Raw genomic sequence first — 27718 nt, forward strand, 5'->3', positions numbered from 1 at the left:
CCCTAAACCTAGTTTTCCCACATGTACCGATTTCCCACATGTACCGTAACAGATACACCACTGCCCTTCTATATTCAGTAGTAGTTTCTAACCCTGCCGTATTACCGTCTGCTCTGACAGGCTACCAGAAGTTTGTCGATCCAGGGATCTCATCTGAGTTCTCGGCTGCTGCTGAGCGGTTCGGATCCACTATGGTCCCCCCTGGTGTCTACATGAGGTACTGCAGGATTCATACTCCTCCTTTGACTGGGAAAAATATGAATATAAACTCAGCACAACAATGTTTTACTCGTGTGTAAAATATCACTGCAATGCTCTTGGGCTGGTTTTGTTTGTTTTTCTCAAAGAATCATGATCCAAAACACAATGTTTATTACAGCATTTCTTTTTCAACCGCTGCGTAGTGTGTATCCATGCATTTTTCATGTGTTTTACTCTGACTGCAGAAACAGAACATGCCACTTTAGGGACGTGGTCAACATCGACGGGAGCCTGTCACCCGCCATGCGGATGTGTAACAGTTTTTGGAACCGTCAGGTAACAGCTGATCATCATCTGGTTTTTATCTCTATCTGAACCCTGGTTTTCATCTCTAGCGTTATTATTATTTTTCACTTATGTTTTTGTCTGTTTTTGTCCTCGCACTTAGTTTATTGTTATTGTTCTGCACCGCCAGACCAAAGCAAATTCCTTGTTTGTGAAAACCTACGTGGCGATACATCTGTAGAAACTGATTCTGATTCTGATGAAAGAGATATTCGATCCAAACAAACTAGACTGAATATGAACATGGAAGTGTGTTGCTTTGAACCAATAATTCTATCTTGTAGAACCCCAACCTGAGGTCAGGCCAGGACATAGATGACCTCATCATGGGAATGACCTCCCAGATCGCAGAGAGAGAGGACAACATCGTTGTGGAGGACTTACGAGGTCACTTTGAAGCTTATCTTTCAACCCAGCTAACACTTTGAAACATTTAAGTCATTTAGCAGACACTTTTATCCAAACGTACAATAAGTACATTTGTCTAAAATAAGTAGGAATAAACTATACATCAGTCATCGTTAGTAAAACCTTTGATGTGCCATCAGCAGTCACAGTGCTAGAGAAAGTCAGAACAGAAGATGTTGTATGTGACCATTTGTTGTCTTTCTACTCAACCAGACTACATGTATGCACTGTAATAACACTGTAATAACACTGTAATAACACACCTACAACACTGTAATAACACTGTAATAACACTGTAATAACACTGTAATAACACACCTACAACACTGTAATAACACTGTAATAACACACCTACAACACTGTAATAACACTGTAATAACACACCTACAACACTGTAATAACACTGTAATAACACACCTACAACACTGTAATAACACTGTAATAACATACCTACAACACTGTAATAACACTGTAATAACACTGTAATAACATACCTACAACACTGTAATAACACTGTAATAACATACCTACAACACTGTAATAACACTGTAATAACATACCTACAACACTGTAATAACACTGTAATAACACACCTACAACACTGTAATAACACTGTAATAACATACCTACAACACTGTAATAACATACCTACAACACTGTAATAACATACCTACAACACTGTAATAACATACCTACAACACTGTAATAACACTGTAATAACATACCTACAACACTGTAATAACATACCTACAACACTGTAATAACACTGTAATAACATACCTACAACACTGTAATAACATACCTACAACACTGTAATAACATACCTACAACACTGTAATAACATACCTACAACACTGTAATAACACTGTAATAACATACCTACAACACTGTAATAACACTGTAATAACATACCTCCAACACTGTAATAACATACCTACAACACTGTAATAACATACCTACAACACTGTAATAACATACCTACAACACTGTAATAACACTGTAATAACATACCTACAACACTGTGATAACACACCTACAACACTGTAATAACACTGTAATAACACACCTACAACACTGTAATAACACTGTAATAACATACCTACAACACTGTAATAACACTGTAATAACATACCTACAACACTGTAATAACACACCTACCACACTGTAATAACACTGTAATAACATACCTACAACACTGTAATAACACACCTACAACACTGTAATAACACTGTAATAACATACCTACCACACTGTAATAACACTGTAATAACACTGTAATAACACACCTACCACACTGTAATAACACTGTAATAACACTGTAATAACATACCTACAACACTGTAATAACATACCTACAACACTGTAATAACACTGTAATAACACTGTAATAACATACCTACAACACTGTAGTAACAATGTAATAACATACGCTACCAGACTACATGTACGGTCCCCTGAAGTTCTCCCGTTCCGACCTGGTGGCCCAGGTCATCCAGAGAGGGAGGGACTTCGGCCTCCCCAGCTACAGCCAGATCAGACACACCCTGGGGCTTCCCCCGGTGAAGACATGGGAGGACATCAACCCTCAGCTGCACACAACCAACCCACAGGTAGGCTGACTAGACTAGGCTAACTAAGACAGTGAAGCCAGGTAGGCTGACTAGACTAGGCTAACTAGGACAGTGAAGCCAGGTAGGCTAACTAGACTAGGCTAACTCAGACAGTGAAGCCAGGTAGGCTAACTAGACTAGGCTAACTCGGACAGTGAAGCCAGGTAGGCTAACTAGACTAGGAGAGTAAAGCTTGGTAGGCTGTGTGAAAGATCTAACATCTAACAATTCATGTTAGATGATTAGTAGGGTACAATGTAGGAATGGTACTGTACTGTATTTTCACTGAACTGTTGTACTGCTGTAATTTTGCATTATATGCGGAGGCGTGCTGAATGCACGAGTCATATGCAAAAGATGGTTCTGCTATGTATCTACCAATCTAATGGTTAATAGCAGAACCATCTTTTGCATATGACTCGTGCATTCAGCATGCCTACGCATATAATGCAAAATTACAGCAGTACAACAGTTCAGTGAAAATACAGTACAGTACCATTCTATTTTAACTTTTATTTTATGCACAAATAATTGTATTTATTCTTGTATCATGAAAATCTCTTTATAAATGTAATACAAGTTAAATATATAATAAATTAATAATAATAATAATTTAAAAACATAATTTATTATTATTATTATTATTCTTGTTGTTGTTGTTGTTGTTGTTGTTGTTGTTGTTGTTATTATTATTATTATTATATGTTCATCCTATTTTGTCTCTTCATCCAGTTGCTAAGCGACCTGGCAGATCTGTATGACGGTGACATCTCTGAGCTGGAGCTCTTCCCAGGGGGCCTCCTGGAGTCTGTTGACGGTCCAGGTCCTGTGTTCTCCTCCATTGTCCTGGACCAGTTTGAACGGATCAGGAATGGCGACCGCTTCTGGTTCGAGAACAGACAGAACGGGTAGGAATAACGTCTGTACTGCGTCAGAAGTGTAGAAGCAACACAACACATGTCAAGAGGACACATCACATTTGAATCGCCACGTCTTTTGGTGCTAGTCATTCATAGTCATACCATTTCCTGTCGGTCATTTGGCCGCGGCTGTCCACTCATCCTGGACTCCATAGTTTGTTCACAGATGAAGAGATCCAGACCATCAGGAACATGACGTTTCACGACGTCCTCCTGGCAGTCACCAGTGCAGAGGAGGGAGACATCCAGAGGAGTGTCTTCTTTTGGAGGGAGGGTAAGGACACACCCGTTGTTGCTCAAGATCATGAGGGGTAGCACATCTGTGTTGGTGATGACTGTACTGGTCAGTATGACGCCCCTGACCTTTAAATGCATGAGCTGTCTCTCTGTGACCTCTAGGCGACCCCTGTCCCCAGCCCTCCCAGGTCAAGGCCTCAGACCTCCACCCATGCACCAATGCCACCACTCTCTACTACTTTGACGGGAGCAAAGCAGGCTTCGGCATCTTCGTCATATGCTTGTTTCTCTTTCCTGTTGGTCAGTACTTCATTTGAATAAATCTGAATTAACGTGAATAGTTGCCATGCATAACATATTATCAGGGGTGCAAACTTGTCACCTTTTAGCCGTTTTAGCCGTTTTTACCTCAAAATAGGTCAACAATTTTCATAAATGTTCTTTGTTTTCAGGCAAAAAAAAAATGTGTCACCTTTTTGGGCCATCACCAGTTTGCATCCCTGATTATGTTATCATTAATAATGTATTTAGCGCCCCCCACTAAAATGTCAAAAATTGCTGGTTGCAATATTACATTTTCCCTACAGTGGCTTTCCTTATGGCCTGTGTCGTGGCCTATTTCCGTAAATCCAAGTTCAAGAAGTTCCAGAAGAGACGTAGAGCTGCCGATAAAGCGATGGGACCCACTGTTGGAATCGCAGGTGTGTGTATTGGTTTACTTTTCCATATACGACTTATGAAAACACCAGCAAGATCTTGCCAATGCCATACATGGTCTAATATTTACATTTTTGCCATTTAGCAGACGCCTTATTCCAAAGCGACTTACAATCAATACATTTGACTAAGCGAGTGAATCATCAATCCACCAGTCGTAGCAGGAAGAGTAATCCAGCTCAGGCCCGGGGCCATTGATAGAAGGAAAAGCCTTCTTCTATCACCTTCTTTTTTTTGTAATCAATTATTTATTGCAAAACAGTACACATGAAAAACTCACAATTATCACAATTATCACACCAAACAAAATAAGTGTCTGTCCTGACTTTTTTAAACCCACTATACCCCACTATAAACACACAAGTAACCCCCCCCCCCCCATGGTGATAACATCCCTTCTACCCCCCCCACCCCCCCATAGTTCTTCATTACACTATATTTGGTATATCATAAAATCATAACAGTACAATATTTACAGGTTACATCCACATACAACACAGTTTACAAACACAGTCACTCCATCAACTCTTTTATCTTTTGCATTGCAGAGGTCCATGTTTGAATTGTCCTTTCCTTAGCTCTGTGTATTCTGGCTGTAGATTGTTCCATATAGAGTATGTCCAGGAAAGACAGCAGCCATTGTTTATGGGTAAGAGTATGTGGAGGGTCTTCTATCACCTTCTAATATCCCTCCCCCCTCCCATCCATTCCCTTCTCCTTCACGCTGGCCAGCCTCTGAGTGGCAGGGGCCCGGGAAACCCCTCCACCCGGTCAACGTGCTGGTGGATGAGGAGAGGAGGCTGATCATGTTTGATGCGGCCGGGCCCACCCTGCGCTCCCTCAGCCTGGCCAACCAGACCCACCTGGTCGTCCTCCTGTCCAACGACTGGCCCCATAGAGCTCTGCTCCTGAAAGTACCCAAGGAGTACGACCTGGTGAGTTCCACAGAGGGGGGGAGTAACACCAGATGAAATGGATGCCTATGTAGCGGAGGCTACTGAGAGACTGTTGTGGATTTAATTGATTCTGAATAGATTGAGTAAAACGTATAAAGCACAAAGAGCTTTAAATCAATTGTCTCCAAAGAGGCCTTTTATTAAGCAACGTCACATGAGCGCAGAGAGAAACGAGCAGACCAATAAGCAAGAAGCCCCCAACATTGGGCGGGACTCATATTTATAGAACTGTCCACAGATTTGTATAATATGATTGGTTCCCAAGAATACTGACCTCATGAACCAAATGAGGTCAGTATCAGGGGTGCACATAACTTTTTGGGGCCAGTGCTCAGAGGAGCACCTAGGGATGCTGCTTGGTGCTCCCCGAGCTCGTGAGTCACGACCCGTCCCACAGGATGGATGAAAAAGGGATACATGGATAACTTATATTAGCAAAACGACATTTATTCATAAATAAAGATGAACGAACAAATGATTGTGTGCAAAACAAAAGAAACAAATGCAAAATCAAATGACTGCTCTTTAAGCATGAAAGTCTGTCAGACTCCTTTAAACACAATGAAATCAACTGATCTCTTTAAGCACTGCTCTGTTCTGTAAACACTGAAATCAACTTTTCAACAAAAAGTTACAGCCTAAGCATTTATTTATACTACAAGCTTAATCGTCATCATCACTGCTCTCTTGACTGCTGTAAATTATCACTGTCCTCAATTTCAACCATGGTAGAGGATGTTTTTTTTGTGATCAACTATTCTTTTTTTTTCTTCTTTTTTTTTGGGTGCGCAAAAGCGCCCTCATGCGGCTGATCTGTCGCGCAGCATGCATTTTGGCGACGCATGCGCACTGGCGCACCAGTTATGTGCACCCCTGGTCAGTATTCTTGGGAACCAATCATATTATACAAATCTGTGATTGCACAAGTTATGGGCCCTGTCCAGTGTCCATAGTCAGAATTATTCACTGCGCCACAGATCTTGGCCCATCCCTTACAGGAAGGAAAGGGGCCTTCCTTGAGTGCTGCTAGATTCACCAAACTGTGGAGAGACTTACATTCTCAGTATAAAATGATATAAAACTACAACAAGACAATAATATGTGACAGCAGCTGGTGAAACGGGGAACAAGTGGGCAACCAATCAAATTGTTCTGACTTTTAATCTGAAACATGTCAATAAATGTCAACGTTGTTGAAAATCAATGACACACTCGTTAGTCAAAGCCGAAATCTTGCAACGCAATGGATTCTGTGAGTAATCCCCACCACTACCTAGTTAACAGTAACACTTTACATTGTTAGCAGGCTCACAAAACAAGCTGTGTTTGTTGACTAGCGAGTGTGTCGTTGATTTTCAACAACGTTGACATTTATTTACATGAATTTACATGAAGAATAAAAGTCTGAACATTTGAGTCGCAGTTTGGGACTTTTGGGGTTTTCACGCAGGATTCATGTGCCGTTATATGTGTGTTGTAAGACTAGTTGTGCGAGGAGAGATTAAAACTGACACATATACAGTATTTTATTTCATACCTTCGTACATTCCTCCTACATTTCATTCATCATCGTTCATCACATTCCTCATCCTCCCAGCATCTATCATCCGTCTTCCTGTTCATGTGCCCCAGTTAATCATTGTGTATTTTCTCACTGAAAGCATGTTTGTCTTATAATATAATACAAACATATGCCATTTAGCTGACACTTTTATCTAAAGCGACTTACATTCCTGTGAGTGCATACATTTTTCAGTATATATGGTCCTGGCGGGAATCAAACCCACAACCTAAGCAGTTTTAACGTTGTTCTGTTGTTCTTCTTAAACAACCGTCGCTGTCTCTGTCTCACCACCCAACACCCACCACCCCTCCTCGTGTGCCCCTGCAGGTGTTGTTTTTTGATGAGGAGAGCCAGCGAGCTGAGTTCGTGCGTCACTTGCGTTCTGAGGTGCCAGGCGATGAGCAGGCTGTGACACTGATGGAGATGAGAGAGAAGCAGCTTCTAAGAGAGGCCGTGACCAAAGAGCAGAGGGCCCAGATAGTGGAGACCTTCATCCGACATGCCTTTGCTAAGGTACTCTACTGCTCTCCCCCTCCTCACCTGATGATACTGTAGTTGTGTTCTGTAGCAGGAGTAGTAGTAGTAGTGGATAGTGAATAAAGTAGTAAATGGTAGTAAATAAAATAGGAAATGGACTGCACTTATATAGCGCCTTATTCCAAAACACTTTACAATGGCCTCTCATTCACCCATTCACACACACATTCACACGCGCAAGGCGCCGGCCCGCTCATTGGGAGCAATTTGGGATTCAGTGTCTTGCTCAAGGACGTCTAGATCAGAGTGGAGGAGGAGGAGGAGTAGAAGTAGTAGTAGTAGTAGTAATAGTAGTAGTAATAGTAGTAGTAATAGTAGTAGTAGTAGTAGTAGTAGTAGTAGTAGTAGTAGTAGTAGTAGTAGTAGTAGTAGTAGTAGTAGTAGTAGTAGTAGTAGTAGTAGTAGTAGTAGTAGTAGTAGTAGTAGTAGTAGTAGTAGTAGTAGAAGAGTCAAGTAGAGGTCAAATGAAGTCAAACATCCAGCAGCCCAATGACTTGTAGGAGACTAAATAGTTTCCATCTGGTAACCTTGACTGTGTCCTAGTGTTGACTGTGTCCTAGTGTTGACTGTGTCCTAGTGTTGACTGTGTCCCAGTGTTGACTGTGTCCTAGTGTTGACTGTGTCCCAGTGTTGACTGTGTCCCAGTGTTGACTGTGTCCTAGTGTTGACTGTGTCCTAGTGTTGACTGTGTCCCAGTGTTGACTGTGTCCTAGTGTTGACTGTGTCCTAGTGTTGACTGTGTCCTAGTGTTGACTGTGTCCTAGTGTTGACTGTGTCCCAGTGTTGACTGTGTCCTAGTGTTGACTGTGTCCCAGTGTTGACTGTGTCCCAGTGTTGACTGTGTCCTAGTGTTGACTGTGTCCTAGTGTTGACTGTGTCCTAGTGTTGACTGTGTCCCAGTGTTGACTGTGTCCTAGTGTTGACTGTGTCCTAGTGTTGACTGTGTCCTAGTGTTGACTGTGTCCCAGTGTTGACTGTGTCCCAGTGTTGACTGTGTCCTAGTGTTGACTGTGTCCCAGTGTTGACTGTGTCCTAGTGTTGACTGTGTCCTAGTGTTGACTGTGTCCTAGTGTTGACTGTGTCCCAGTGTTGACTGTGTCCTAGTGTTGACTGTGTCTTAGTGTTGACTGTGTCCTAGTGTTGACTGTGATTGATTGATTGATTGATTGTACTTTATTGTCCCCGAGGGGAAATTTGTCTTGGGCATGGTACTTTCATGCTTCAAGTGCAACAGTGACGATACATACAACATACAGTAGACAAAGTAAACAACAGGACAGCAACAAACATTGAGTGACATTGGCAGCAGTTTCCACCTGGACATGGCATCATTTGGTATAAATATATATTGCACATAACCCTTCAAGTGGTGTTTTCGAATATTGCACATGGCCCTTCAAGTGGTGTCTAAGATAAAGTGCAGGTGCTGGTGATCATGTCCTAATCATCGTTTCTGCTTGAGAGAATTGATTAGTTTAATGGAGAATGGGACAAATGATAGTTTTAAGAGCTTATAGTTACATCTTGGCATGCGAAGCCTTCTACCTAGGGGGAGAACTTCGTATTCTGTGGAGAGCGGATGTTGGGGGTCTGCGATTATCTTGTTAGCCTTGTCCAGGACAGCTTTTTCATATAGTTTATTTAGGATCACATAGTCTCTTTCACCTACAATTTTCATAGCTGTTTTGTGAATGCTGACTAGTCTGTTTTTTTGTTGTACAGTTAAGTTGCCAAACCACACAATTATTCCATATCTGATTACACTTTCAACAATGGACTGATAGAAAATTCTCATGATCTGCTTTCTCACCCCATAAAGTCTGAGTCGCCTCAGGTGATAAAGCCTCTGCTGTAGTTTGTTACATAAGCTGTCTAAGTGTGTATTCCAGCAGAGATGGTTGTCTAACTGAATACCTAAGTACTTATAAGAGGGCACCTGGATGATTGTTTGGTCTTTAACGACCACAGGCTCATGGTCAGTTACCTGCCTTGGGTCTAACACAACCTCCTGAGTTTTGGTGGGGTTTAAGATGAGATGGTTGCTGTCGCACCATTTAGTGAATATATTAATCTCATCATGGAGCACCGAGGGGTCTGTATCTTTATCAAGGAGACTTAGAATTGCAGTGTCGTCAGCATATTTTATAATATGGTTGCTTGGGTGGTTACTTTTACAGTCGTTGGTGTATACTGAGAAAAGATATGGAGACAGAACGCAACCTTGGGGGACACCTGTACTGCAGTGTTTAGTCACTGACAGTGTTCCATTGACTTTCACTTGCTGTTCTCTTTCTAACATGAAGGAATGGATCCATTTGATTAAAGTACTATTGACACCCATGTCTTTGAGCTTTCCTAAGAGCACGTGGGGTTGTACCGTATTAAAGGCGGAACTAAAGTCAACAAACATAATTCGGGCATAGGCCTTTTTGTTCTCGAGGTGCTTGGATACAGAATGTGTGATATAGAGAATAGCATCCTCCGTGCTACGGTTCTGTTTATAGGCAAATTGAAAAACATCTAGCAGTGGGTCAATGTGTTTTCTAAGCAGAGACAGTACATATCGTTCAAAACATTTCATCACAATGGAAGTTAGAGCTATGGGGCGGAAGTCATTATTCTCCATGGCACAAGGTTTTTTCGGCACAGGGATTATAATTGACCATTGCAGGTGTGTCCTAGTGTTGACTGTGTCCTAGTGTTGACTGTGTCCTAGTGTTGACTGTGTCCCAGTGTTGACTGTGTCCTAGTGTTGACTGTGTCCTAGTGTTGACTGTGTCCTAGTGTTGACTGTGTCTTAGTGTTGACTGTGTCTTACTGTCCTCAATTCGACCCCCATGACCATCCGAATGCCACAATGACTCATTGGGTGTCTGCCCATAACCACCATCTGTCCTGTAGGTTCTGGAGATTGAGAAATGTGACGCCGGGGACCTGCACGGCGTGTCCTCTAAGAAGACCAGAGAGGTCCTGCAGTGTGAGCTGTCAGGGACTGAGTTTGCAGACGCCCTGGGACTCAAACCTGACTCACTCTTTGTGGACTCCATGTTCACGCTGGCTGACAAAGATGGCAATGGTTACCTCTCCTTCCAGGAGTTCCTGGATGTCATCGTTATCTTCATGAAAGGTGCATGTTATGTCCAGTGGGACTCAAGCACTTCGATTCGCATTTTGGGTCATCTTCTTACATCTTGTTACTACCATTTTCTTACATCGTAAATAGAACGTCGTTGAATTCAGGGTGTTCTGAATAGGAATGACCTCTGTTTATCCACAGGTACCCCAGAGGAAAAGTCAAAGCTGATGTTCTCAATGCATGACATCAATGAAGATGGTTTCTTGTCAAAAGAGGAGTTTTCTACACTTCTAAGGTTAGCGCTAACCACTTTTCTTCCATTATAGGTAGGCCTACTCACACCGGCATCGTTCAAATCCTGAGAAACATGAAGCCACACCCCACTATTGGGTTCAGGAATTCGGGTTTTCCCTACTGACCCTCACGACAAATAACTTACCGTTGGCCACTTTCAACATTTGCTGTTGTTGTTATTTTTATGTTTCAATAAACCTGTTCATGGGTTTGGGGTGTCATTATCAAAATAGTTCCACAGTCATCACCATCCACCACCTGCATTGTAGTTTAAAGACAGTTGTACCCCGCTGGAAAACACATTGGAAAACGCATTGGCAACCACACTTCATAGAGGTGTGACCAGAGTCGAACGTCACTCTGTGAAGAAAAATCCTTGTAGATTTGTGGCGATTCAAATCTTAGCTATTTTTCAACAACAAAACCCCACATTTGTCAGCTAGTTGCTAGGTGGTTGATACAACATGACGACAGGATACCTCACCCTTGTCAGGTGGTTGGACCTGGTTGTATTCTCATCACAACCCCACCCTGGTTTTATACTTTAATAAGAATTCATGAGTCAGTTACTGGACCTACAGCATTGAGAGCTGTAACATTTTGTACAAACACTCTGTGAGGATCTACAGTATCCTGGGGCATTCTGAAAGTCTTCCTCAACAGATGGGTTGATGTTCCAACTCTGCCCCCTCTGTGTGTGCTCCAGGTCCTTCATAGAGATCTCCAGCGGAGCCCTGACTAAGAGTCGGGCGGAGGATGCCATCCAGGCCATGCTGAAGGCCGCCGGCTTCGACGACAAGGAGAGCATCACCTGGGAGGACTTTCACTTCCTGCTTAGAGACCACGACCAGCTACAGTTCGCTCAGCTCAACATCAAAGGTTGAATTTTTAGAGACACTAGATTACCCTCGAAGGCTTCTTCTAATCTCCTTGGAGTTGCTTTAGGTCTTTTTGTAGTCCACATGTCTCCCCTGTCCCTGTCCCTGTCCCAGTCCTCCATTGAAACCCTGAAGAAGGTGGCTTGTTGCCGAAACATTGGTCCAGTAAATAATTGGCATCAGAGCAAGAGTGTACAGCTCTTTCTTTCTTTTAAGTTTCACCCACGCATCTCCCGAAACTACAGTGTGCATTTTTCTTTTTTTAAGTATTTTTTTCTGAGTGGGGCAGTCCCACTCATATTTTAAATTTTATTGACAGATATAGTAGAGATTTAGACAGGAAGGAAGGGTGAGAGAGAGAGGAGGGATGACATGCAGGATATGTCCCCGGCCGGATTCGAACCAGGGACCCTGCGGTTACATGGTCAACGCTTAACCCGCTACGCCACCTAAGCGCCCCTGTGTGCATTTTCTTAACTTGTGGTAGTTTTACCTGTGTACTATGTACTATTCTCACAGGGTGTCACCATGTGCCTTTACAGGGATGGAGGTACAGGAGAAGAAGAGACTAAATCGGCATCAGCGAGTGTCCTTCATCACCCCGCAGAGGAACAGGTAGAACAACATTTCTAAAATTGGAGACAGAAAATGACTATCAAAGAATTAAGTGTGGTGACTAGGAACAAATTCATTGGAAAGTTGGCATCCAATGTGATTTCCAATGTTGGCATCCAATGTGATTTATTTTGTCACCTCATGTCGCTAATGGCGACATCAAGACTTCTTCACCCCCACTATCCCCCTGTACAGTTCCTCTACTGTAATCCTTCTACCGTTTTTTTTTTTTTTTGAATGATGACTGATGCATAGATGATTCACTTGTACTTGTTGCTTTGGATAAGTCGCTTTGGATAAAGGTGTCTGCTAAACAAGAAAGATTTGTGGTGATTCAAATCAGCTATTTTTCAACAACAAAACCCCACATTTGTCAGCTAGTTGCTAGGTGGTTGATACAACATGACCACAGGATACCTCACCCTGGTCAGGTGGTTGACCTGCTTGTATTCTCATCACAACCCCACCCTGGTTTTATACTTTAATAAGAATTCATGAGTCAGTTACTGGACCTACAGCCTCATGTGCCAGTTATTTATGGGAATGGCCAGTTACTTCCTGAAAACTCCCATATCAAGTTGTCCATTATTCCCAAAACAACATTATTGCACCATACATACATTAGATGTCCTATCATCCTTTACAATAGTAAAACTGGTCAATTCCATTGTCGTTTTGATTAGGGTTAATTTTGTACAGATTCTGAAATTTTGGGTATGGTTTGTGTATTGTTCATTGACTATCACCCAGGTTACTGTGTAGACAGTAGGCTATCAAAGACCATATTAAGAATGACCTTGTCATCTCATTTTCTTAGCTCTCCAACTGAAGGGGATATCAACATCTCATTCAAATCGGCTATTTTTCAACAACAAACCCCCACATTTGTCAGCTAGTTGCTAGGTGGTTGATACAACATGACAACCTGCTACCTCACCCTGGTCAGGTGGTTGACCTGGTTCTCATCACAACCCCACCCTGGTTTTATACTTTAATAAGAATTCATGAGTCAGTTACTGGACCTACAGCCTCATGGTTTGTGTATTGTTAATTGTTAATCACCCATGTTACTGTGTAGACACTAGACAGTAGGCTATCAAAGACCATATTAAGAATGACCAGAATGACCTTGTCTTATCTCATTTTCTCAGCTCTCCAACTGAAGGGGATATCAGCCTCTCCTACAGCAGCGTCGGGACAGCGTCGGGACAGGGGCTCCGTAGGCGACAAGGGAAGAAGTAGGTCCTCTGTTCAGAGTGTTATATCAGAAGAAGTAGGTCCTCTGTTCAGAGTGTTATATCAGAAGAAGTAGGTCCTCAGTTCAGAGTGTTATATCAGAAGACTGGCACCAACAAGATGTAAATAGTTCCCTATACCTCCCCGGTTAAACTTCCTGATTTCCCGAATATCTATTTGGTATAATGTAAAGGAATGTTGGCCAATCTAAAATGAACCCCTTCATTGGCACCACTCTTCTTTCTAGAACACTCTGGCTGGGTTGCACCAACCTGGTTTAAACTAATCCTGGTTTAGAGTTAATCCAGGCTTAGTAAATCCAGGCTTAAACTAGGTTTAAAGTTAATCAGAGACGCGTTGCACATCATCATTTTAATCCTGGATTAGTTTTAAACCAGGTTGGTGCAACCCAGCCTCTGTCTCACTTGATGGTGTTTTAAAATGTTGGTCGAGCTCCAATCCTTTTGTTCTCTGTTATCCTGGTGTTTGGGCTGCAGGGAGAGCCACAGCCAGGTTGCGTTACTGTGTGCTTCCTTTGCTCTAATCTCTTCCTTTGCTCTAATCTCTTCTCGGCATACAAGGTGAGGTTACAGAGGTTATCATTTTCTTTTCTTTACTATTTTTACTTTCAGTTTTTTTGTGGTAGTTCCACTCATATTTTAGCATTTTATTGGATAGGGATAGTGAAGGTAGACAAGGAAGTAAGGAGGAGAGGGTTGTCAGCACGGCCGGATTCGAACCCATGCCGACATGGGCATATGTGTGCACTGTAGCCACTGTGCTAGCCCACTGGACCACACCCCCCCCCCCCCCCCCCAAAAAAAAGAACATCCAGGAGGGCACTGTGATTGGCGCAGGGCCAGGCAGGGCAGATAGGCAGGGCCATGGCTCCTTTCCGCCCTATCTGAACATGTGCCTCATTACTCACATATCTCAAGTAGACAATCAATAATCTGTTCTGTGTTATACTGTAGTAGGGCAACACCCTGGACTGTATGTGCTGCTACTGCAGGCAAAATGGGTGGGGACACTGTCACTCCCCACACTTCCTCCTAGTCTGTCAGGTCCTAGTCTGTCAGCTCCTAGTCTGTCAGGTCCTAGTCTGTCAGGTCCTAGTCTGTCAGCTCCTAGTCTGTCAGGTCCTAGTCTGCCAGCTCCTAGTCTGTCAGGTCCTAGTCTGTCAGGTCCTAGTCTGTCCTAGTCTGTCCTAGTCTGTCAGCTCCTAGTCTGTCCTAGTCTGTCCTTGTCTGTCCTCCTAGTCTGTCCTAGTCTGCCAGGTCCTAGTCTGTCAGGTCCTAGTCTGTCAGGTCCTAGTCTGTCCTAGTCTGTCAGGTCCTAGTCTGTCAGGTCCTAGTCTGTCCTAGTCTGTCAGGTCCTAGTCTGTCAGCTCCTAGTCTGTCAGGTCCTAGTCTGTCAGGTCCTAGTCTGTCAGCTCCTAGTCTGTCAGGTCCTAGTCTGTCAGGTCCTAGTCTGTCCTAGTCTGTCAGCTCCTAGTCTGTCCTTGTCTGTCCTCCTAGTCTGTCCTAGTCTGCCAGGTCCTAGTCTGTCAGGTCCTAGTCTGTCAGGTCCTAGTCTGTCCTAGTCTGTCAGGTCCTAGTCTGTCAGCTCCTAGTCTGTCAGGTCCTAGTCTGTCAGGTCCTAGTCTGTCAGCTCCTAGTCTGTCAGGTCCTAGTCTGTCAGGTCCTAGTCTGTCAGGTCCTAGTCTGTCCTAGTCTGTCAGGTCCTAGTCTGTCAGCTCCTAGTCTGTCCTAGTCTGTCAGGTCCTATTCTGTCAGGTCCTAGTCTGTCCTAGTCTGTCAGCTCCTAGTCTGTCCTAGTCTGTCAGGTCCTAGTCTGCCAGGTCCTAGTCTGTCAGGTCCTAGTCTGTCCTAGTCTGTCAGGTCCTAGTCTGTCAGCTCCTAGTCTGTCCTAGTCTGTCAGGTCCTAGTCTGCCAGCTCCTAGTCTGTCCTTGTATGCCCGTTTGTGTTGTGTGTGTGTGTGTGTGGGCATGGCCAGCCTCTGGTTCCCTGTCTCATTATCCGTCATCTGTTCCACCTGTCTCATTCGACACACCTGCTGGGGATCGTTGGCCTCGCCGCCCCATCATTAGCGCTGTTATAAAGCCCGGTCCAGCCTTCACTACGGTGCCAGGTCGCAGCTCTGGGTTTACCATCTATGGCCTCCCTCCCTGTCTGTGTTCTGCACTTGGGTTCACCTGTCTGACCGTCACAGCTATAAAAGTGATTTGTGGTTAGGAAGTTCACCTTGTGATGCGATCTCCCTCCATTATCAGCCCACATTTCACTTGCACTCGAGCTCCTCAAATATAGAGATTATAGGTACGGTATTCTATGATACACTGGTACAACATGAACCTAATCTATGTTATGGCGTATTATATATTTTCACTCAGTAATCCCCAGGACTAGTTCAATTCCCTTCTATTAAAATGACAAACTTCAATATGTACTGTAACTGTTGTGATTGTTCTAACAGTTCTAACAGACTGTGAACACGTTTATGTAACGTTTATAAATGAGTAACTCCCTCTGTTCAGGTCAGGTCTCCAGAGCCCTAAAGTCTATGTGAGGCCCAACAGGGACAGCTACAACAGAGGCCTCCTCCAGAAGAAGATCCAGCAATTCAAACGTTTCGTCGAGAATTACCGCCGCCATATTGTCTGCTTCACCATCGTGTACGGCATCACCGCAGGGGTGGCTCTGGAGAGATGCTACTGTGAGTTCTGTTTTTACTCGTCTGAAGTAGGGTGACCAGATGTCCCGCTTTTGCGCGGCCACGGGGCCAGCTGCAACAAAGCGCCGCAACCAAGCGCCGACATGTTCAGTTGCAGCAGAACGTTCCAGATTCTAATGGAACGTCTTCAGCCTATCAGGAAACAGCATTCATGTTCCCATGGCAACGGCCCCACGTGGATATAGGGAGTTGGCTGAATAATGCGAACACCCATGGGAACATGAATGCTGTTTCCTGATAGGCTGAAGACGTTCCATAGAATCTGGAACGTTCTGCTGCAACTGAACATGTTGTACGCTTGGTTGCGGCGCTTTGTTGCAGATGGACACTGGCCCCCGTGGCCGCGCAAAGCGGGACATCTGGTCACCCTAGTCTGAAGCATTCAACTGAATGGGAAAGTGTGTCCAAACGTTTTGACCAGTACTGTATCTTCTCTAGAATGAGTGTGTGAATCAACCTTGTGTCAGTCAGCCTACTCTAGAGTAAGAAAACCCCTGGACTAACAGATACAAACCCCTAGCTCTGTGTTTAGACTACGGTTTGCAGGCCGATTCCACAGGTATCCCAGAGACCTCGGTGGTGGGCATCGTGGTGTCCCGCGGGTCGGCCGCTGCCATCTCCTTCCTGTTCCCTTACATGCTCCTGACGGTGTGCCGGAACCTCATCACGCTGGGCAGAGAGACCTTCCTCAACTTCTACATCCCCTTCGACTCCGCCATCGACTTCCACCGCTTCATGGCCATGTCCGCCATCATCCTCACAGGTCAGAGGGAGGTCAGAGGGAGGTCAGAGGTCAGGGGTCGGAAACTCCTCAGAGAAGTAGAAGTACAGGAGATAGAGCAACTCTATTTGTTTCTTTTTTCTCCAGTGTATAAATGAACAGCCATGGAACAACAACTTGAATTGTGTTTTTTCGGTCAATGTTGGGTTCCCCTGTGATGTCGCTGACCTCTCCTTCTCCTCTGCCTCTAGTCATTCACACTTTGGGCCACATAGTCAACATCTACATCCTCTCTATCAGTGACCTCAGCATCCTGGCCTGTCTGTTCCCCAAGACCTTATCCAACAACGGGTAATGTCTCCGTCATTGTTTCTCAGATCTACTGTGTATCTACTGTGTAGCAGTACTGCATATTTTTTCAAAGACTCATGTCATGCATATGTTACAGTACATGTGGGGAAACTAGGGTTAGGGTTAGGTGCTAGGGTGACTTGGTACATGCTGGCATGTCTAACCCTAACCCTAACCCTAACCATAGCACCCTAGCACCTAACCCTAACCCTAGTTTTCCCACATGTACCGTAATCCCACAGGTACCGTAACACATACATTGTACAGTACAGTAGTTTCAAGTGTATTGTTACATCCCATTATACGAGAGTAAGTAAGTAAGTAAGTATAAGAGAGTAAAATTCTGACGCTTCAGTTCCTCGACATTGCAGCAACGAGAGAAATAAAGTATGGGATTTGTCTACGTTTGCAGGGCTGAAGTTCCACCGAAGTGGTCATGGTGGTTCTTTCAGACAGTTCCAGGTACAGTAGTCGGGTTTGAAACAGAAGCCCCTTTCAAAGTTGCAGTGGTACTTAATATAATAATATAAGAATAATATCATATAATATAGAATCATATAATAATACTCAGAGTTAAAGCGTACACTGTACTCCAATGCAGAACGTGAGCTCAGCGATGTTCTGTCTGTGTGTCTGTCCACTCCAGGGATGACGGGTGTCCTGCTCCTCTTCGTCTTTTCCTTCATGTACGTCTTCGCCTCGCTGTACTTCCGTCGCATCAGCTTCCGCGGGTTCTGGATCACACACAAACTCTACATGCTCATCTACATCCTGGTGAGCACAGAAACCCAGAAACCCCCTGGGCAATACGAGAAACTACTGTGCAATAACCAAGGGAATAGTGCAATGTTCTATAACCCTGCAATAGGTTTACATTCTTGTGTTAGGTTTTCATATACTGTATATAAGTTACTAGTTCATACGTTTATGTTTATAAAAAAAGTACACAGTTACATGCTAACCCCCCCCCTGTCTATATACCTCCCTGTGAATAGGCCATATAGTGTATATAAGCATGTACGTTTGCATAATAGATACATTCTTAGATTCCTACCGATCACTCATCCCCCTATTTATATCCCCCCTATCTATGTCTATTTATGTCTCATTCTTGTGTTTTATTATCTTAGGACTGTGTTGATTGTTAGCACCTATAGGGTTTGCATTTAAATTTCGTTGTACCTGTTACAATGACAATAAAAATAATTCATTCATTCATTCATTCATTCATCATTCAAAACATGTCCGCCAGTCACAACCCCCCCGGTAGAACAAACCAATAGCTAGCGGTCATTGCTATCAGTCATTTCCGTCATGAGTACTGGGTACGGTAGGCGATAGTGAGTGTGGTTGAGTCTGACTGAGAGTGTCCTTGACGTCTCCTCCTCTTGGCTTCCTCCTCCTGTGACAGACGGTCATCCACGGCAGCTTCGCCCTCCTCCAGGAGCCCCGCTTCTACATCTACCTGATCCCCCCCGCCCTGCTCTTCCTGCTGGACAAGCTGATCAGCCTCAGCAGGAAGAAGGTGGAGATCCCTGTGGTGAAGGCTGAGCTGCTGCCCTCAGGTACAGAGAACCTGGAGAACCTGGAGAACCCTCCCCTCTGGAGGTTTATTCAGTATTATTCAATCGTCACTTCCTTTTGTTGTTTCTGTTTTGTGGTCTGAGCTGCTGTAACGCCTGAGTTAGTCCTCAGGGATCAATAACAGGGTTCCCGCGCTGGTCTTAAAAAGCCGTAAAGTCTAAAATCCAGCAATCTGATTTACAAGGCCTAAAAAGGTCTTAAGTCTCAGTTAAAAAAAGTCTACAAAATGAGGTGCTAGGTCTAAAAAATTTGATTAGCTTGTCCTGCAAGGAAATCAGTCCGACCACATCTATTTACGTGGAAATGAATGAAGCTGGAACCAAAAAAATGCCAATTCGCTGCCCCCGGGAGAAATTATTGGCAGGATGACAAAAAGCTATCATATGGTGTCGCGAATAGGTAAAAAATTATATCAAAAGAGGTCTAAAAAAGGTCTAAAAAGGTCTTAAATTTGACTTGTTGAAACTTGTAGGAACCTTGAATAAAGTATCTATCTATCTCTATTTAGCCATGCAGAGGTTCTGGTGCTCTAGTTGAGTTGTGTCCAAATGGATTCATGTGGATTTTGTATGGATGTTACCCCAATTATTATGTTTATTGCAACATAGCTATTTTACTCTATGGGACAAACTGTTATTATAGATTTATTATATATCATATTTATTTTTTCATTTCAGAAAAAATCCATTATGTCAAAGTTTCCATTATTCCAGTATTTTCTATGCATTTACATGTTTACATTGAAGTCATTTAGCACTTATATCCAAAGCGACTTACCAGCAGATATCAGTCATTGAAAGTAAAACCTTACGATACGAAAGCGACCTTGAAATTGACACACGATAAGTCACAGCGCTGGAGAAAGAGAAAAAAAACAGTTAAAAGTTGTTAAAAGGGTTTTTATGTGACGGTGCATCTCCACTGGCTGTTCTCTCTGCTGCAGGTGTGACCTACCTGGAGTTTAAGCGTCCCCAGGGCTTTGTCTATCGTTCAGGCCAGTGGGTGCGTGTGGCGTGTCTGGCCCTGGGCACAGACGAGTACCACCCGTTCACCCTGACGTCAGCCCCCCACGAGGAGACCCTCAGCCTGCACATCCGGGCCGTGGGGCCCTGGACCACCCAGCTCAGAGAGGTCTACACCCCCGAGAACCTGCAGGAGCTCAGCACCTACCCAAAGGCATGGCACGCTGTCTCTGTGTGTGTGTGTGTGTGTGTGTGTGTGTGTGTGTGTGTGTGTGTGTGTGTGCGTGCGTGTGCGTGCGTATGTGTGTGCGTGCGTGTGCGTGTGTGTGTGTGTGTGTGTGTGCGCGTGTGCGTGCGTGTGCACATATGTGTGTGTGTGTGTGTGTGTGTGTGTGTGGTGTGTGTGTGTGTGTGTGTGTGTGTGTGTGTGTGTGTGTGTGCGCGCGTGTGCACATGTGTGTGTGTGTGTGTGTGTGTGTGTGTGTGTGTGCGCGTGTGCGTGCGTGTGCACTGTCTTGCTACTGTATGCTTACATTATGATGACATCACTACTGTTTTCCCCCTCTATAATGCGCTGCGTGTCTCCCTCCACAGCTGTACCTGGACGGGCCGTTTGGAGAAGGCCACCAGGAGTGGACAGACTTTGAGGTGTCCGTCCTGGTGGGCGGCGGGATCGGAGTCACCCCATTTGCCTCCATTCTCAAGGACATCGTTTTCAAGTCCTCAATCAAGTCCAAGATTCAGTGTAAAAAGGTATGCTAGACAAGAAGCGGAAGAATTACAATATGCCACTGTATTTGTTCTTTCATTACCTCTTATTTATGAAACACAGGATAAGATGTAAATTCCTTTGTGCAGGCACGTACGTGAGAGTGTGTGTGTGTGGGGGGGGGGGGGGGGGGGGGGCTGGGGTTAGGTTTAATTTTGGACGCATCATCAATAGTGTTCCTCCAGGTCATGGGGTGTTTCGGCCATCACACTATACACCCTCGCCAGAGGTGGCCAGCTCAGGGTGATCAGCCCCGAACTTGCGTCAATCCTAATTCGTCATGAGAATGGCTGACGTCTCATGAGACTATGCAAGGCAGGGGCGTCCTTTTCCCTGAGTCAGGCCTAAGCTGACCGCATACCTTCTGGTTGGCTACTTCGGGGCCCAGCAGGGATCTTTCCTTCTCATAAAAAGCCACTGGCTGCTTCTTTCGGCTGCTTCCGATGCAGCTTTGATGGCTGAACGCAGGCTTTGGCCTCTGATTCCCAGGTCTGTAAACAATCTGGTGGTGGATCTTGCCACAAACCCTCTGCACCCCACCTCCACTGGGCGGACTTCAGTGTTCCAGCCGCGGTGTTGTGCTTCGGCGGCGAGCTCAGCATAGCGTAGATGTTTCCGCTCGTAAGCTTCATCCACTGCGTCCTCCCAGGGTACGGTTAGTTCAATGATGTACACCTTTTTTAGAGAAGGGGACCAGAGAACCAAGTCAGGTCTCAGGGTGGTTATGGCGATCTCTTTAGGAAACACAAGCTGTCGTCCAATATCAGTCAGCATCTTCCAGTCGCGGGCCAACCGTAGCTGGCCTCGCTCAGATGGTGTCGAGCTGCTCCTGGTGTCGAGCTGCCCCCTCACGGACAAAGGTAATTGCCTGTTGGTGGTTGGATGCTGATGGCGGTAGGGAGTTGGTGGCAGCTCGTTTGTCCTCCAGGGTGGATGCAAAGATCTTCAGGACTTGGTTGTGACGGCACGTGTAGCGTCCTTGGGCGAGACTAGTTTTGCATCCTGAAAGAATGTGCCTGAGGGTGGCTGGCGTGGAACAAAGGGCACACCCCGGGTCTTCACCATACCACTGGCCAAGGTTAACTGGTGTTGGAAGGACGTTGTATGTAGCTCTGATAATAAAGCTCAACTGCCTCGCTTCCATGGCCCACATGTCCTTCCAGCTAATCTTCCTCCTCTCCACACTGTCCCATCGCGTCCACTGTCCCTGCTTGGCAAGAGAGACTGCCTTGGCCCATCTTCCAGCCTCCTCCTGATGGCGTACTTCCTCCACCACCATCTTCCTCCGTTCTGGTGCTGTGGCCTTACTCCAAGCAGGGCGAGCAGCTGTTAGCCCGAAGCCTCCTCTTCCCTGCTGAACATACCCCACAATGTCAGCATGTTTGAGGGCTGCTGTTGCTTCCTCCACCGCTTTGGCTGGTGTCCATTTGCGCCCGGTTGCCAAGGTTGGTGCGTTGTTGCTCACCACTAAATCTCTGGATTCATTCAGTGTCATCTGGAGTCTTGTTTTTGCACACTTGAACTCCTCTGTGAGACTGGTGAGGGGCAGCTTGAGGATGCTATCTCCGTAGAGACCTATGGTGGTAAGGCATCGTGGAATTCCGAGCCATTTCTTGATGTAGCCTGTGACTCCTCTTTCCAACTTCTCTACGATTGAGATTGGGACCTCATACACTGCGAGGGGCCACAGCATCCGTGGTAGGAGTCCAAACTGCAGGCACCAAGCCTTTAACTATCCAGGTAGCTGTGTTTTGTCGATGGACTGCAGGCCACTGCTGATATCTTTGCGCAGTTGTAGCACCTGGTCTTTGTCCTTCAGGCTTGCATCATACCACCTGCCAAGGCTTTTTACAGGTTGCTCAGACACTGTTGGGATTGGATCATCGCCGATGAAGAATTTCAGGTCAGAGAGCACTCCCTTCACAATTGAGATGCTTCGTGACTTGGATGGTTTGATCTTCATACGGGCCCAACTGATGTTCTCTTCCAGTTTTCTGAGCAGCCTCCTGGTGCATGGGACGGTGGTGGTCAACGTTGTAATGTCGTCCATGTAAGCTCTGAGCGGAGGGAGACGCTGACCAGAGTCAACTCGCTGTCCGCCTACAACCCATTTTGAGGCTCGGATGATGACTTCCATTGCCATCACAAATGCCAGGGGTGAAATAGTGCATCCTGCCATGATGCCTACTTCCAGGCACTGCCAAGAGGTGGTAAAGTCAGAGGTGGTAAAGCAGAACTGCATGTCTTGGAAGTAGGATTTAACCAGGGCTGTGATGGTGTCCGGTATGTGGAAGTCGAAGGCAGACCACAGGAGTTCGTGGGGCACAGAGCCAAAGGCATTGGCAAGGTCCAGAAAGACGACGTGAATGTCCCGTCTCTCCACCTTTGCCGTTTGGATCTGGTGCCAGATCATGCTGAAATGTTCTGAGCACCCCGAGAATCCTGATATTCCTGCTTTCTGTACAGATGTGTCGATGTATTTGTTTCTTTTCAGATACTCGGCCATCCTCTGTGCAATGACACTAAAGAAGATTTTGCCCTCAACGTTTAGCAGGGAGATTGGACGGAATTGGCTGATGTTGACTGCATCCTTCTCCTTTGGGATGAGGACTCCACCTGCCCTGCGCCACGCTTTAGGTATTATCTTCTTCTGCCATGCTGTTCTCATGAGCCTCCAGAGAAACCTCAGGACATCTGATGCGTTCTTATACACCTTGTATGGGACTCCGTTTGGCCCCGGGGCTGATGCCGTTCTTGCTCGACGCACTGTGTTTTCCACCTCTTTCCAGGTTGGAGGGCTGATCAGCATGTGGTGTTCAGGGGGGTCGATTGGTGGGATATCAGAGGGAATGGTCAGATGTTCATGCCACCTTGGGTCAGAGTGTGTTTCTTTCAGGTGATTTTCCAGGTCTGTCTTTGTTGTTTTTAGAGCTCCACTTTTTTCCTTTGTGAAGATACTTTTAAGGAACTTGAAGGGATCCTCATAGAACCGTGTTCTAGCTTGTTCTTTCTTCCTTCTACGTTTCCGGAGGTTCTCTGCTCTACGGAGGGATGCCAGCCGTGATTTGATGTCGACTTGAAGTGCGTTTATGCCTTCCCTTTCCACTCTAGAGGCTTTTTTCCACCGTTTCCTAAGTTGTCTTCTTTCTAGGACGAGGCGCTGGATCTCCTGTTGCCTCCTGGAAACGGGTGCAGTTGGAACATCTTTCCCGCCTTTCCTTTCTTGCACTCCAAAGCGTTCTGCCCCATACTGGTAGATGATATCCCCCATTCTCTCCAACTTCTTTTCCACTGTCCCTTTAAGTTGCTCAAGAGACAGGGTCAGGTCAGTATTGATAGTTTCCCACAGCTTCTTATCCCCGGCACCAGGCCACTTCACATGCAGTCTATGCCCTGCTAGTCTCTTTTCGGCTACAGGTCTAGGGGGTTGGGTCGGTTCTACCACTGTTGTTATCCCCTCTGTGTTTGCTTCCTCCACGACAGTGGTACTGATGTACTGCAAGCTATGGTTTGCGTCCAGTTGCTGTACTTCATTCGACTTATTCGATTCCTTTCGCAGAAAGTAACCAACGCGAGGCCTCTGTCTCTCCTCTGTCAAACACTTCATCTTTCCTTGGTGAATTCTCAACCCCCGGTAGGATGTATTCTTCCTCCAACCACAGGGACATATCTGCTGTTTGTGGCCCGTTGACGTGGCTGTAGCTGGGGCAACTGTTGTGGCACTCTCTTGCACTGTGCTCCCGATACTCATAGTCGTTTCCGGTCCAGGGTCTGTTACCATAAAGTCAGCCGATGAGTCATCTTCCGCCCCCGCTCTCGCAGACTCTAGGGGTGTTCTCTTTTGTTGTCTTTTCGTAGCTATAGCGGGTGAATCCAACATGTCAAAGACATGGGAAACTACAAGCATGGGAAGCTAGCCCATGCCCGTCCCAGTGGGGTCTATTCCCTCCCGTCAGCTGTCTCTCCATTAATTATCTCCGAATTAATGAATGATGAATGTCTATTTGATATGATAATGAATGTGTCTGTGTTTACAGGTCTATTTGATATGATAATGAACGTGTCTGTTTACTGGTCTATTTCATATGATAATGAACGTGTCTGTTTACAGGTCTATTTGATATGATAATGAACGTGTCTGTTTACAGGTCTATTTGATATGATAATGAACGTGTCTGTTTCCAGGTCTATTTGATATGATAATGAACGTGTCTGTGTTTTCAGGTCTATTTGATATGATAATGAATGTGTCTGTGTTTTCAGGTCTATTTCATCTGGGTCACACGCACCCAGCGGCAGTTTGAGTGGGTGTCTGACATCATCAGGGAGGTGGAGGAGATGGACACCTTGGAGCTCGTCTCCGTCCACACCTACATCACTCAGCTGGCCGAGAAGTTTGACCTCCGCACCACCATGCTGGTATGAACAACCATACAGACGTAGTAGTAGTAGTAAATAATAATAATAATAATCATAAAAATAATAACAACAATACATTTGATTTGATTGGCGCCTTTCTGGACACCCAAGGTCACTTTACATGAATAAACGTACAATTATTATTCTTAGTAGTAGTTGTAAGATGATTTCAGTCATTAAAAAAAGACATTAAATGAAATGGAAAATAAAAAACAGGACATGGTCTGTGTGTGATTGCCGTGGTAACGCGGGGTGTGTGGGATGTCTCTGCAGTACGTGTGTGAACGCCACTTCCAGAAGGTGTGGGGCCGCAGCCTTTTCACCGGCCTGCGGTCGGTCACACATTTCGGGCGGCCGCCTTTCGTGTCCTTCTTCAGCTCTCTGCAGGAGGTCCACCCTGAGGTCAGTTCTACAGTCTACACCCCCTGTGAATAGCCCATATAGGGTATAGAAGTATAGAAGTTCACATAATAGATACATTCTCAGATGTCTACCGATCACTTATCCCCCTATTTTTGATTTATATCCCCCCCCCTATTTATGTCTATTTATGTCTCATTCTTGTTTTTTTATTATCTTAGGACTGTGTTGGTTTGTTAGCATTTACATTTTGTTGTACCTGTTACAATGACAATTAAGATCATTCATTCATTCATTCATTCATTCATTCATTCAGTCATTCATTCAGTCAGTTCCTGTAAACACCATCTCCATCATACTCCATGATAACTAAGCTGCTCTTATGTCATTCAGAGTGGTTCACAACACTCCCTGCTAGCCCCTCCCCTTTCTGTAGGCTGCACTAGTACAGTCATGTGATAGGAACACAACAGGGGAGGCTGTGGGAGGTAGATGCAATATGTTTACATTCTTGTGTTAGGTTATCATATACTGTATATAAGTTACTAGTTCATACGTTTATATATATTTTTTATTTTATTTTTTAAAGTACACAGTTACATGCTAACTCCCCCCTGTCTATATACCCCCCTGTGAATAGGCCATATAGTGTATATAAGTATATACGTTTACATAATAGATACATTCTCAGATGCCTACCGATCACTTATTTATGTCTATTTATGTCTCATTCTTGTTTTTTATTATCTTAGGACTGTGTTGGTTGTTAGCACCTATAGGATTTGCATTTACATTTCGTTGAACCTGTTACAATGACAATAAAAATCATTCATTCATTCATGCCGGAGGACGGGCTCATTGTAATGCATGGAATGGAATAAGTAATTGTGTCCCATGTTTGTTTCATTCCATTCCATGCATTACAATGAGCCCGTCGTCTGATTTCGACCTCCACCAGACCCCCCTGATGAACACAGGTAGTCATATGCTGTATCTTGCCATAACACATTTCTCCTCGGTCAAGGTGGGGAAGATCGGCGTGTTCAGCTGCGGCCCTCCTGGCCTCACCAAGAACGTGGAGAAGGCCTGTCAGCAGATGAACAAGCGGGACCAGACCCATTTCATCCATCACTACGAGAACTTCTAGTCTGCCTGGCAACGCTGAGGAGAAGGAACTCAAACAGAAGGGCTAGAGAATACAGTACAGCTCCTGTACATGGAACATAAACATTACAGTTTTATAGTTTACTAACCATTAAGAACGACTATCCTAAGATTTGTTTAGGACGAATGTAGGTTCATTGAACTTTACTAGACACACATGTTGTCAAATCCCATAAATTGATTCACTCTCCTTCTTTTCATGTCATTTTCAACCACTGATGATCTTCATGATCTGATTATTTGCTTAATTACTTTCCTGACTGTGAAGTTGTCATTGAAATGTTGAAACTGGAGGTACTGTAGGCAATCAGTATGTTGATTTAGAAAATTCTGAGAAATGTATACAAACATTTGACCTGAGGTGAGCCTGCCTTCCCGACACTGCACTCTTTGCACTTCTATTTGTACTGCACCTTGCTTTTAGTGTATTTTTCTATTTTTTCAGTTTTCTTTAATCTGTATTTTTTCTCTTTTCTCTTGTTTTTCTCTTTATATTTTATCTGTTCCGCCGCCGGGGCACCTGCTTGGCCGTCCTTGTGCGGGGGCCTTTTATGGTCTGTGCTTGCTTGGCTGGGCTGGGTGTGCTGGTGGTGGGGCGGGCTGGGTGTGTGGGGCGGCGGGGGCTCCATGGGGGGGGCTTTGGGGGCCCACCGCTGGGTGCTGGTAGGCAAACTGGCTAGTAGTCGCTCTATGTGTAGAGGGCTGCAAGGGAATTTTCCTGGCTACATAGTGTACAGGTTTTGACTTTTGCCTGCTCGCGGCTCTGTCAGTATTGATTGATTGACTGAGAATGTTTATTATGTGAAGCGCATTGAGTTGCATCTTGTAAGAAATGCGCTATACAAATACAATTTGATTTGATTTGATTTGATTTGTTAAGCACTTTGGGCGGCTCTTGTCGTTGTAAATTGTGTGCTATATAAATAAACGTTACTTACTTACTCACATATCCTGTAATATCTGGAGAAAAAAAATGTGACGCACATTCTAATGTTGACAATGTTGACCGTGGTGTGATTAATTATGAAACCTTTGTTTATGCAGGGTGTCAAGATCGCTC

At 44.8% G+C, this 27718-nt stretch overlaps 1 protein-coding gene across 1 annotated transcript in view; it reads left to right on the forward strand.

Moving 5' to 3' along the window:
• Positions 1–26641, forward strand: part of duox (dual oxidase) — a gene marked incomplete at both ends in the record, with an annotated part of 33319 nt that extends 6678 nt beyond the window's left edge. Inside the window, 26 exons of the mRNA XM_080545038.1 lie at positions 121–217; positions 447–537; positions 831–933; positions 2392–2564; positions 3297–3472; positions 3640–3758; positions 3884–4021; positions 4309–4422; positions 5171–5373; positions 7286–7471; positions 10397–10622; positions 10773–10866; positions 11572–11744; positions 12286–12358; positions 13510–13596; positions 16132–16310; positions 16861–17091; positions 17301–17400; positions 17813–17862; positions 18047–18174; positions 18812–18965; positions 19928–20160; positions 20541–20699; positions 24979–25134; positions 25408–25536; positions 26519–26641. Of these exons, the coding sequence (XP_080401164.1) occupies positions 121–217; positions 447–537; positions 831–933; positions 2392–2564; positions 3297–3472; positions 3640–3758; positions 3884–4021; positions 4309–4422; positions 5171–5373; positions 7286–7471; positions 10397–10622; positions 10773–10866; positions 11572–11744; positions 12286–12358; positions 13510–13596; positions 16132–16310; positions 16861–17091; positions 17301–17400; positions 17813–17862; positions 18047–18174; positions 18812–18965; positions 19928–20160; positions 20541–20699; positions 24979–25134; positions 25408–25536; positions 26519–26641 (3695 nt within the window). The remainder of the gene's footprint in view (positions 1–120; positions 218–446; positions 538–830; positions 934–2391; positions 2565–3296; positions 3473–3639; positions 3759–3883; positions 4022–4308; positions 4423–5170; positions 5374–7285; positions 7472–10396; positions 10623–10772; positions 10867–11571; positions 11745–12285; positions 12359–13509; positions 13597–16131; positions 16311–16860; positions 17092–17300; positions 17401–17812; positions 17863–18046; positions 18175–18811; positions 18966–19927; positions 20161–20540; positions 20700–24978; positions 25135–25407; positions 25537–26518) is intronic.
• Positions 26642–27718: the final 1077 nt, after the last annotated feature.

Source organism: Nansenia antarctica, assembly GCF_963989245.1.
Source record: "Nansenia antarctica genome assembly, chromosome: 14".
Lineage (NCBI taxonomy): Eukaryota > Metazoa > Chordata > Actinopteri > Argentiniformes > Microstomatidae > Nansenia > Nansenia antarctica.